This window comes from Siphateles boraxobius, unplaced genomic scaffold, assembly GCF_051911475.1.
Source record: "Siphateles boraxobius isolate OS27281-9 unplaced genomic scaffold, OSU_SipBor_1 30, whole genome shotgun sequence".
NCBI classification, from domain to species: domain Eukaryota; kingdom Metazoa; phylum Chordata; class Actinopteri; order Cypriniformes; family Leuciscidae; genus Siphateles; species Siphateles boraxobius.
The window spans coordinates 14,673,744-14,686,733 of record NW_027508920.1 but is presented as its reverse complement, the minus strand read 5'-3'; the positions used below and the strand labels follow the sequence as shown (position 1 = coordinate 14,686,733).

General features: G+C 45.0%; 1 protein-coding gene across 1 annotated transcript; it reads left to right on the top strand.

Annotated features, from left to right (window-relative positions):
• Positions 1-304: 304 nt before the first annotated feature.
• Positions 305-2,994, top strand: fzd9b (frizzled class receptor 9b). Its single transcript, XM_077248323.1, has one exon. It carries the CDS (start codon positions 806-808, stop codon positions 2,552-2,554), a length of 1,749 nt encoding a protein of 582 aa, XP_077104438.1. The 5' UTR covers positions 305-805; the 3' UTR covers positions 2,555-2,994.
• The last annotated feature ends 9,996 nt before the right edge of the window (positions 2,995-12,990 follow it).

Sequence of the window (12,990 nt, the reverse complement as noted above, 5' to 3'; positions counted from 1 at the left end):
TATTTAATTATTTTTTTAAATTTGCAGTCGGAAAAATGATATGGTATTTTGTCTCGAACTACGATTGCCATGGTACATTTTTTCCAAGGGTAAATCTCCAGATTGACCGTTTGTGTTTTGCCTTCTATGTTGTAGGTGGGCGGAGCCACGATTCACGCAATATATTTTCAGTAGTAAGTAGGTGGAGCACATTCTCGGCGTCATTGGCTTTTCAGAATTGTGTGGGCGGAACCAGTTGAGTACGTCATGAATACCCCGCCCCCGTATTAAACGGACACTGAGAGAGGAGAGCGAAAGAAAGTTCAGTGTGAGCCACAGAGATGTGAGGAGAACAGAGAGGAGCTGCAGTCGGACTATACGCTTCACAGAAGTTTGGAGATAACCGAAGACACGGACAGATTTGTTGTTTCTCTTGTTGAGCTCCTCCTGATGCACTTATTTGTCCCAATAATGACGGTAATGACTGACGTGGAATATTAGTTTTTTTTTAAAGTGACTGTGCACGCGCGCTTTTCCTATTAACATACGAACTTGGAAATTAAGCATCCTTTTTGTATGATATGAAGACTTTGAAAGAGGATTTTTCAGAGAAGTTTAATTCAGAAGAATAGGCTGTCTATTTTTCATCGTTTTATTTGGACAACATATGAAATATTCATTGAAACACTATTAATATAAGCAGTGTCTATGGAGCTACATAATCACCCATAAATAAATAAAAATAATCTTCTTTTGGGACTGTATATGCCAGGAAAGTTTTTCTTGACTAATTTCATTTTTAAAAAAAGGTGACTGAAAATCCAGCATGGGAGGCTCACCTTTAAAAATTGTGATTTCTCTGTGGTGTCAGCTGATTATTGCTGCCTACAGTTTAGAGATTGACTCTTATGACCCGGAGAGAGGAAGACCAGCTAAATGCGAGCCTATCACCATCCCTATGTGCCAGGGCATCGGGTACAACCTCACCAGGATGCCCAACTTTATGGACCACGAAAATCAGAGGGAGGCTGCGATTAAACTGAATGAATTCGCCCCTCTGGTGGAATATGGGTGTGATGTGCATTTGAGATTTTTCCTCTGCTCTCTTTATGCCCCTATGTGTACTGACCAAGTGTCCACATCCATCCCCGCCTGCCGTCCGATGTGCGAACAGGCACGTCAGAAGTGCTCGCCCATCATGGAGAAGTTTAATTATGCTTGGCCTGATTCTTTGGACTGCTCTAAACTGCCCACCAGAAATGACCCCAACGCTCTGTGCATGGAAGCCCCGGAAAATGACACCAAAACTGAGACTAAGAAAGGAGAGGGCATGTTGCCTGTGCCGTCCAGACCCAGGCAGCCTGGCACTGGAAACGGACGCTCAGGGGGCAGCGTGGGAGTTTGTGAAAACCCGGAAAAGTTCCAGTATGTGGAAAAGAGCGAGACGTGCGCTCCACGCTGCTCGTCCGCTGTGGACGTGTTCTGGTCCAGACAGGATAAGGACTTTGCTTTTATTTGGATGGCGGTTTGGTCTACTCTGTGCTTCATATCCACAGCTTTCACAGTCCTAACCTTCCTCCTTGACCCACATCGCTTCCAGTACCCAGAGCGGCCCATCATCTTCCTCTCCATGTGCTACAACGTTTACTCAGTCGCTTTTATCATTCGATCCGTTGCCGGGGCAGAGAACATCGCGTGTGACCGTGAGAATGGCGAGTTATACATCATCCAAGAAGGCCTGGAGAGTACGGGTTGCACCATAGTCTTTCTCATCCTTTACTATTTTGGCATGGCAAGCTCCATCTGGTGGGTCATCCTCACTCTCACTTGGTTCCTGGCGGCTGGTAAGAAATGGGGTCACGAGGCTATTGAGTCGCACAGCAGCTACTTTCACATGGCTGCTTGGGGCATGCCTGCCCTGAAGACCATAGTCATCCTCACCATGCGGAAAGTGGCGGGCGACGAGCTCACCGGACTGTGTTATGTGGGCAGTATGGATGTGGGGGCGCTAACAGGCTTCGTTCTCGTGCCTCTGTCCTGTTATCTCATCATTGGGACGTCTTTCATCCTGACTGGCTTTGTGGCGCTTTTCCACATCCGGAAGGTGATGAAGACTGAAGGCACCAACACGGAAAAGCTGGAAAAGCTGATGGTGAAAATCGGCATCTACTCCATTCTGTACACGGTTCCTGCCACCTGCGTCATCATTTGCTACTTCTATGAGCGGCTCAACATGGACTACTGGAAATTCCGAGGGCTCCAAAGCAAGTGCACCACATTCCCCGGTCGGAGGAACGAGGACTGCTCTCTGGAGTCTTCGGTGCCCACCGTGGCCGTGTTCATGCTGAAGATCTTCATGTCGCTGGTGGTGGGCATCACCAGTGGCGTGTGGGTCTGGAGCTCCAAGACGCTGCAGACTTGGCAGGGTCTGTGTAGCAGAAAGTTTACAGACAGGACTTGTAGGAAGCAGTGCAGCGGGAGCTGTAGCACTAGTCACTGCCACTACAAAGCACCTGCCGTCATACTGCACATGTCCAAGACTGATCCCTACTCGGACTGTCCCACGCATGTATGAGCACAGCGCTGAGACTGTGATGTCCTGTACTGTGGACTTTGTGAGGATAAGACATGCAGTGCAGTGAAGCTTTATGGCGAACTAAAGAAATTTAAAACCCAACATTGCAGCTAAACAATGGATTAACAGTACTTTCTTAAAAGGAGAATTTTTATTATCGCTTGCTGTAGCAATAAATGAGACAGATATGCACATCCTAATCAGTTCTAAATATCTGCAATTGCTCTTGCATGGAGAAGTGCACAGTGTTCCGGTTTGAGAGCTGTTCAATGACTTGTTAATATGTTTAATTTACTTGTTCAAATGTTTCAGGACACATAATTTATTGTATATATAAATATATTTAATTTTTCTTGGTCTTGGTTTCTCACAAGATGGCATTGATCGTTTGTTTAAAAGTGCCTTTTTGAAAAAGATAATAAAATGTTATATATTTTCAACAGTTGACTGAAGTTTATTCATTGAAGTAGGCATTTCAAGAGTTAACTGCTAACCTAAATGTGTTTTGTACTTTTGTTTTAGTGTTGCTACACAAAGTGACACTATTATTTCAATTTCATTCAAGTACTTGTGCCGGGCGGCTGTGTTTGCATCTATTTAGAGGTGAAAGTTAAAGAGAAGCGCCTTGGTGAGACTTTTCACATGGACTGTAACAAGAAAATGCGTCAAAGCAATGCAAATATTTTGATGAAGAAAGCTAGGTTTGCATCTGAAAGGTTGCCCCAGTTCAAATGCAAATCGGTCCTTGAGGGACCCTTTCAGGAGCCTTCAAAAGAGTGGGCTACCCCCGAATAACACAAGGCTATGTGGCTTTGTACGCCCCTGACACGAATAAATCTATGTCACTTTTAAGGGCCTATTGGTCAGAGTTGTGACTAAGCTTGGATCGTGAAGATTAGGCTTGTAGCTAAGGCCTCATTTTAGTTTTTAGCACATTGTTTATGAATCGTGTTATACTCCATGTTCGCTGTTTTTTTTCTTCTTCTTCTCCTTCTTTCAGCTGTTTGCTCTATTTTCTCTCTTTCCCTCCATATGACAGACGCAGTTGCTTTGGGCACGCTCTCCTTTGAGCTCGTTTATCAGAACAGAAATCCCTGGTGGTTTTCTCTCCTTCATCCTCAAAGGGAATTGTTGAGCAGAGCGACAGACAGTAGCCTGGATTTCTCAGTGTGAACGTTCACATCATCACCTTTAAACGCAGAGGTTGTTCTGGAATTATATTTAATTAATGAGGAGCAGCACATGCGCACAAACACATCCAGATTCTCCTATTGTTGTGTGGTTCTTCTCTCTTCCCCCTCCACTCTTTGATGTGAGCCACTCATGCAAATAAAGGCACTTTTCTCCAACGCTTGATCCGGAGCATATAGGGCTCCAATGGCTGCTTGAATTGTATTTCCTTCACCCTACCTCTACCCGTTTGTAACTGCAGGTCTGGATTTTGATGATTAATTTGTATGCCAATGCATATTTGTTTCAGCTCATTCTCTTATTGGAGCCTTTAAATGTGTTTATTGGCTTAAAAACTTTAATGCATATGCCAAGCCAACAGGCTATGCATTATGAGCAAACATATTACATATATATTTTTATAATATATATTGTAGCATGGGTGTATGCTAAGTATCCCTGAAAAGAATGGTCTATTTGGTCTTCCATTCATAATAGTTGAATAGTCTGAAAATGGTGGACACATAGGGATAGCAACATATTGGCCCTCTTCAAGAAAATTTGGTGCTGGTGAGAAGTTTACTGTTACATACACACTGTCAAAGTAAATAAATATACTCTTCAATAAGTACTGGTGTAGTTTCATAAACATTATTTCCGCAAACTTAGTAGAACTTTCTAAAATTGCAGGTGTCTATGTACATTATGAATTTTGAAATAGTTTCACTGGACAATCTAGACATCTTCCACCTTATAAACGATCTGAATAAAAACTTTACATTTATCAGGGCTTGGGGCAAAAAATGTGATGGAACATTTACCTCAGATATTAAAAACAAAATTATGTACACTTTGCAATATTTTATAATGTTCTATTCAAGCCCTACTAGAATTAATCTTGCGCATTACGTGTAGCTATGTTGGTTTGCTTTCATAAGTAATAATTGTTCAATTGTCCAAAAAATGTCCCTGACAAATATAGCCACTAATAATTTCTGACACTGCTGCAATATTTTACAGGCAGTTGCTGACAGGTCTATATGAGTTATAGAAGCCACATTGTTTTGTTGTTTAAACTGACAGCTGCATGTGTCATTTACCCATCGTCATCACAACAAAGCGGCTCCTCTGAGAGCTTTGGCAAGTGCACATATCCTTTCAGCAACCACTGTTTCAGAGCAGGTCGTTGAGGTCTGCTAGCGTTTTATGACAGAGTGTTATGGTATTTTTCAGCTCAGGTTGCCTCTCTGGAGGAGTGCTTTACCTCCATCTCAATCCATCTGCATCAGGTATGAGATGTGTGTGTGTGTGTGTGTGTGTGTGTGTGTGTGTGTGTGTGTGTGTGTGTGTGTGTGTGTGTGTGTGTGTGTGTGTGTGTGTGTGTGTGTGTGTGTGTGTGTGTGTGTGTGTGTGTGTGTGTGTGTGTGTGTGTGGCACCAATTAAAATTACTCAGGCCAGTGGATTATGTCTGAAATGCACCTGCTCAACCACAAATGTAAGGTCAACACTGGAGTAAAACATGCATTCACTCACATCCTCTCACTCACTTCCAATGGAAGCTTGTTCCACCACAGAATAAGAAATAAAAAAAGGAAATTGTTAATTTGTATCTCACAATTCTGACTCTTTTTTTTATTTTTTTATTGTGAGTAATAAACTCTGAATTGCGAGGGGGAAAAAAGTCAGAATTGTGAAATTAAAAAGACCTTTGTGAGACAAATACCTTTATTTTCAGTTTATATGTCACAATTCTGACTGTTTTTCTCACAATTCCGAGTTTATATCTCACAATCATAAGAAAAATGAGAATTTATATCTTGCAATTCTGACTTCTTTCTCATAATTGTGAGATATAAAGTTACAATGTCAGAATTGCAAGATAAAAACTTGCAATTCCGAGGAAAAAAATTAGTATTGGGACATATAAAGTCTCATTTACCTTTTTTATTATTTAATTCCTTGCGGCTTCCATAACTTCCTCTCTCACAAACCTTATATAAGCTTTCATGATGTTAAAGCCTATCAAAATATACATTAATCAGGGTAGTACCATATTATTTTCTGACAGTAATGAAAACGAAGACCTACATAAAACATCTTTCCAAAACACTTAGAAACAATTTAGAAAGTTACATGTGATCTAGGACCTTAATACAGCACATTCCACTGAAAAGACTGTAAGTCTATCACAGAGTAAAATCCAGGATGGCGTCTAACCTGACTAAGGTCTATAGTTCACTCTAAAATTCATTTGTTTATAGATTTTATTATCTAATGGACCTTTAAAGAGTTAAAGTGTTCAGATACTTTTTAGGCCCACCACGGGTCGGTTAGCCACACTCTCTTCTGTCCGGCTGAGTGGAGTGTGAGAGACCCTGTCCGGTCATGTGTTTGATTAAAAGAGGATCTTTATGAGGTGTTTACCCACCTCCACCCGAACCCAAGCCATGCTTATCAGTCCACAACCATCCACCCACCCCTCAGGAAAGAAGAAAGAGAGAGGGAGAGCAAAGAGAATAAAAGAAGCCCTCATTACACTCATCCACCCCCTCCACCCTCCCCTGCCCTCCAGAGAACTATCCCTTTTCTGCACTGTTTTGATGTGTAAATGAGCGCATTGAAAACCTGCTAGCCTAAAAGAGAAGCTTTCCATGAAAATGTGCCAGTTGCTTCGTAGGTTCACACATAGCGAGTCTGCCTCGCTCAGCACTGATGCTCCTGTTTTACTAACGTATACAAACAAGTATGAGTACATTCATGTAAACGAAACATTGGAATGTAGGAAAATTTCTACTCAACTCATGCATAAGCAAACTGGATATAAACATTAAGGTCAACATGAAACTTTCTTCATGCCCAATTCAGGTCTTATTGTAAACAATTCATCAGTGCTACTCTCAAAAAAATGATTGTTCCTAAAATACAATGTCTGTTCGTATTGAAACATGTATGTACAGTGATATGACTCTAGTGTTGTAACTTGTCTGTAGGTTGGAGCTAAACTAGCAAGCGTAATAGTGTGACACTTATGAAGTTAAAACAAATTAATTTATGACATAGCAATGAAGTTATATGTCCGTAAGCTAAAATCAGTGATTAGATCTCAAATATATTTTAACACCTATTTCAGTCCAGAACTATTTTTTATTGCACACACATATTTGCAGGCATATACAGCATCAGCAAGTGTGTAGCGTGCAGGTTTTCTTTACAATGTGATTAGCTGTCACCTCACCTGCTGCTACTGATGGTTTACTTACTGATAGTTCACCCAGAAATGACAGATTTATCATCATACACACCCATACACACGACAAAATTGACACACAACTGATTTTATTCTGCAGAACATAAAAAAAGATATTTTAAAGAATGCTGGTAACCAAACCAGCTGGTGAACAATGAAAGAACATTTCTGGGACATTTCTTAAAATATATTTTATTTGATAAAAACTGACCCCATTTAAATAGTTTTAATATTGTGCACGATTCATCAGTGCAAATTGTAACAAGTACACAAAAATGTTTGTCTCCAAAATATTTTATCCATTAAGTAGGCTATCTTTTCTGAAATAAATTTTCTTTTCGGCTGATGCCACAGATATTTTTATTTTTCGATTATAATCATTCTTAAATCAAAATGCATTTACTTGAGAAGCAAAATGACTTAAGATATTAAGTCTTGTTTTCTGAAGAAAAAAAATGCTCACAATTACCTACTGACTTTACGCTTAAAACAAACAAACAAAAATCTGTCTGTGGGGTCAGAAAAATAATCTTGTTTTGTATTTGATGTTTCTTTTTCTGACTCGATTGGCATATTCATTTATTTTCTCTTGTTTTAAGCATGATCACATAATTTTGGTCGATTTTTCAGAAAAGAAAACTTAATATCTTGTCATTTTGCTTCTCAAGTAAATGCATCCTGATTTAGCCTAACCCTTTCAAACCAAACACAAATTCAGAACCGCCAAACACAGAATTTTTCGGCTTTCCGTATTTTCACTGTTATATGGTATGGTACGGTGTGAATGTTCTGAATCTTCTGAATGAGTAGCCTTCTGAATCTCCTGATCAAAAAACGTCTCGGTTACTGACGTAACCTGAGATAAGGGAACGAGTATTGCGTAGCTATACGGTATGAGGAAAACTCCTTTTCTCAGAAATACTGAAGCCTTTTATAAAATAACGCAGTGCTACTGCACAGCAATAACAGTGCTGAGGCTTACTCGCACGCTATTTGCTGGTCAGTGGGAACTGCAAAAACCAATGGTAGAGCGGTGTAACTGCGCGAACCAATTGGTGCAAAGCCCACCAAGCTGAGCGCAGAGCCCACCAGAAGGGGCGGGGCATCTGCCTATAAAAGACGGTCAATTTTGCCATGGATTCAGGTTTAACCGACTGAAGCGACGAATTGCCGAAGTCGTGTGCACCATAGCACGGCCCTACATGCAGTACTCGTTCCCTTATCTCTTAACAAGTGCCCTAATATAAGAGAGGGACCTAAACATGTAGTGCAGGGATTCCAAGTCATAAAGACGGAAGGCTAAGGGGCATCATTTATTTACAAAGGGCCAGGCTCGCAGAGGCCTCAATCACACAAAAAGGACATGTGCCTACAGTGCAGGGACTTCCAGGTTACAAAATCTGGCAAATGTGGATGGCGAGAACCAGCCGGCCGCGCTACATATATCGCTAAAAAAACTCCACTGGACCATGCGCAGGAGGAGGCCATGCCTCTCGCTGAGTGAGCTCTAACACCTAGGGGGCATTGCAGCCCTATTGTAGCGTATGCCAGGGCGATAGCGTCTACCAACCATCTCGACAATCTCCGCTTCGTGACAGGAAGCCCTTTGGTGCGGCCACCGAAGCTCACAAAGAGCTGCTCCGATTGTCTGTTCTGGGTGGAGCGCTCCACATACGTGGTCAGAGCCTGAACCGGGCAGAGTAGGTGTACTCTGCTGCTCGTCTTCCAACGCAGGAAGAGCAGAGTGCGTGATTACTTGTGCTTTGAACGGGGACGAAAGCACTTTGGGCACGTAGCCGTGTCTTGGTTTGAGGATGACTTTAGAGTCAGCCGGGCCAAACTCCAGACAGGAAGCGCTGACAGAGAGCGAATGAAGGTCCCCCACTCGCTTAACTGATACTAAAATTGCAGTAGTGCAGTTTTGATCGAGAGCGGTTTCAATTCGGCCGTCAGTAGCGACCATAGATAGATCCCAGGAGAGCACCTTAGGAGATTGTGGAGGGTTGAACCTTCTAGCTCCCCCCAGGAAGCGGACAATCATGTGGCTCCTCCCGACCGACTGGCCAGCCACTGGCACATAAAAGGCTGCGATGGCTGCCACATAAACCTTGAGCATGGATGGAGTACGGCCTGCATCCAGCAACTCCTGTAGAAGAGAAAGTATCAGTGATACTTCACACAAGACTGGGTCCTGTTCGCCTGGGAAAGTAGGTCTTTCCTCAGGGGTATCGGCCATGGGGCTGCTGTAAGCAGCTGAATCAACTCGGCGAACCAAGGTTGTGTCCGCCAGAGATGGGCCACTAGTAGGACTGAATGTCCGCCCTCCCTGATCCTTTTTATGACCTGAGGGAGGAGCGAGACCAGAGGAAAAGTGTACAGGGAAAGCCTGGGCCAGTCGTGGGCCAGCACGTCCCTGCTGTTTGAGAAATATGTTGGGCAATGACAGCTGTCTTCGGAGGCGAAGAGGTCTACCTCTGCCCTCCCGAAAACACTCCAGATCGTTTGAACTGTTTGGGGATGGAGGGTCCATTCCCCTGGGGACACTTTGGCTCGGGACAGCATATATGCTCCCTGGTTCAGTCTGCCCGGCACGTGGGTCGCTCTCAGCGAGCGCAGGTTGGCTTATCCCCATAAGAGGAGACTCCTGGCCAGTTTGTACAGCCGTCTCGAGCCCGCCTTGGCGGTTTATATAGTACACAACTGTCGTGTTGTCCGTTCGGACCAGGACATGGTGACCCTTTAGATGTGGCAGGAAGGTTTTTAAGGCCAGCAAAACCGCCAGCATTTCTAGGCAGTTGATATGCAGCCGTGCCTCTGTGCTCGTCCAAGAGCCCGAGGCTGGTTCGCCCTCGCACAGAGGGGCCCATCCTGTGTTGGAGGCATTTGTGGTGACAACCATCCATCTCAAGACCATCCCCACACTTACCCCTGACTCGAAGAGACTGGGACTTGACCAGGGGGCCAGGGCTCTGATGCAGCCGTGGCCCAATCTGACGTGAAGACAGCCTGAGCGCAACACGCTTGGGGGGGAACCTGCGGTTTCAGCCAGTACTGCAAGGGGCGCATGTGAAGCATACCCAGCGGTAGTGCTAATAATGTGGAGGCCATGAGGCCCAGCATCCTCTGAAAGATTCTGAGGAGTCTCTTGGTCCCCACCCTGAACAAGCCCGCGAGTCGCTGGATAGCCAGCGAGCACCCGTCTGACAGCGAACCTCAAGAACGGTCTGTGACGGGGAATTATTGGGATATGAAAGTAAGTCAAGTCAAGTCAAGTCTTTCAACCTTTATTTATATAGCCCTTTTTACAATACAGATTGTTTCAAAGCAGCTTTACAGAGATAACAGAAAAACAATGTTGTAATAATATTGTTAAATATAAAATTAAATGTCCCCAACTAAGCAAGCCAAAAGCCAATGGCGACAAAAGTGAAGAAAGACGAATGAAAGGCGACAGTGGCAAGGAACCAAAACTCCATCAGGTGACAGAAATCTAGTCTAGGTTAACTAGATTTCAGTCCACCATCTGATCTGGATACGGCCTGGGTCCGGCTGAGTACAGTACAGTTAACCTCGGAATAAACAGAAAGACGACCGTAGATGCTAAAATTAGCGTAGATGCTATTATTTTTATGATGTAGCGAATACATCAGGTGTGATGTACAGAGTGAACATCAGCGGTCCTAGTACTGAGCCTTGTGGTACACCATACTGAACTTTTGATCAATAAGACATCTCTTCATTTACTGCTACAAACTGATAACGGTCAGTTAAGTAAGCATCTTTCAGATCCACTGAGAAAAAACAGTCCATTGGGCGAACCTGTGCGAGGATCTGTTTCAGAGTTAACATCCTGAAAGGCAATTTGATAAGGGCTTTGTTAAGGTGTCTGAGATCTAGGATGGGCCTGAGGCCACCGTCCTTTTTGGGAACAAGGAAATAGCAGCTGTAGAAGCCTGACTTGCTGTGGGCTGGTGGCACCGCCTCTATAGCCCCTTTTTCCAATAAGCTCATGACTTCGGCATGGAGGACATGATACTCTTGCTCTTCACCAAAGTGTGGGTTATGCCCGCAAAGTGGGATGGATTGCGAGCGAACTGGAGTGAGTAGCCCTGTTTATAACCCAATGTGACACACCAGGGATGATGAGGAAAAGAGGAAAAGTGCTCTTTAACCTTTGTTTTTTTATTTTGTTCGCTATAACAGCGGTCGAGTGCGAACCTGAACGGGCCCACTGCTTACACTCGCAACATTTATTCCATTTGCCTGAGCTATACAGCGCGTTTGGAGGAACACTCGTGGGGTCCGCAGGACTTAACCCTCCCCTCTTCATGGATTGCAGATTAGGACTGCTTCTTCGGCTCAGGGTCCAGCATGATTCTAGCCCGGGGTCCCTGGCGCTTAGGTGGGAAGCGTTTCGTCTGACCGGAGCACTGCCGCTGCTCAGGCGCTGTGTGGGGCTGAGTAGCTGCAGGCACCGGTTTTGTCTGCTGCTGAGCCGGCATAGATTTATGGCGGCTCGAGGCTGCAGAGCTGGAGCGTTTGGGCAGGAAGTGTTGCATAGCTTGTGATGCCTTCTGTGCAGTCATGAAGTGCTCAGTGAATCCATCCACTGTGGGGCCGAAGAGACCGCTGGAGGAGATTGGAGAATCTAAGAAGGCGGTCCTGTCCGCGTCTTTGATCTCCATCAAGTTCATCCACAAGTGGCGCTCCAGCACCACTAGGCTGGCCATCGCTTTTGTGGCGTGCAGGAGGTCACGGAACGCAGCTGGGTCGGGTCCAGTCTCATCCATAGAGCGGAGGAGCTTAGCTTGGAAAACCTGGAGGACCGCCATTGAGTGGAGGGTGGAGCCGGCCTGGCCAGCGTAACTGCTCCCTGTAGGCCCTTCCCGCTAGGGCTGAGGTCGTCCTGCAGGGCTTAGAGGGATGGGAAACCTTAGCTTTCCAGCCAATAGCCGAGGGTGGGCAGAGTTGCGCAGCTTCCTCTAGGGGGGGACAGTTTCTCGTAGCCCTTTTGCTCTGCGCCGTCGATGGTCGAGAGCGCAGAAGAGGTTGACGGTCGCAGGCGGGCAGAGTAGGGGGCGCGCCAGAATTTGGCTAGATCTTTGTGGAATTCTGGGAAGAACGGGGCGGCTCTCTGGCGAGGGGCCTGCTGGCGCCCCGGCCGAAACCACACATCCAAGTTGCTGCGAGTAGGTTTCTCAGGCGAGGCCCAGTCAAGACTGAGCTCGCTGACAGCTCTGGTAAGGACGCAGATGAGTTCGGCGTCGATACCGGCTCTGAAATCGCTGTGCTGCTGAGATGGTAAGTAGGGCATAGTCATCTACTGAGCCCGACCATTTTTCTGTGTCTGAGGCCACCAATGACACTGAATCATTGTGCGTAACCTTGTGTGGATCTTCCTGCGATCCACCAAACGAGACGAGACCACCAGCGTCAAGCGGGGGGTGCTGGTCTGAGTGCGAGAACATCACAGGCGAGACATCTCTCTTTGGATACTGTGAGGCACGCGGGGTCTCACAAGTCACTGTTTACTCAGCCTGCTGACTCTACCATTTTTTCCTCAGAGGTTCGGCTGATGCCGTCTTTTAGGCAGATGCCCCACCACTTCTGGCGGGCTCTGCGCTCAGCTCAGCGGGCTTCGCACCGATTGCTTCGCGCAGTTAAGCTGCTCTGCCATTGGTTCGTGCACTTCCCAGTGACCAGCCAATAGTGTGTGAGTAAGCCTCAGGACTGTTATGGCTGTGAAGTAGCACTGCGTTATTTTATAAAAGGCTTCAGTATTTCGAAGAAAAGGAGTTTTCCCCATAGCGTATAGCTACGCAATACGACTAACCGTTCGAAAGGGAAACACATGCAAAGAAGATGCAGAAACAAGCGATCTAATATGTCTATATGCGTATGTAAAATAACACGATCATCAACATTAAACAGCATATAAATCAAAACTGCCTAATATTACTGAATGAGATGTCGACCCAGCACGAGCTATAGGACTGTGCAAGCATTAGACTCGACGGT

What these genes read in the sequence shown, in the direction of transcription:
- fzd9b (XM_077248323.1), top strand. Translation starts at nt 806, where the DNA reads ATGGGAGGCTCACCTTTAAAAATTGTGATTTCTCTGTGGTGTCAGCTG.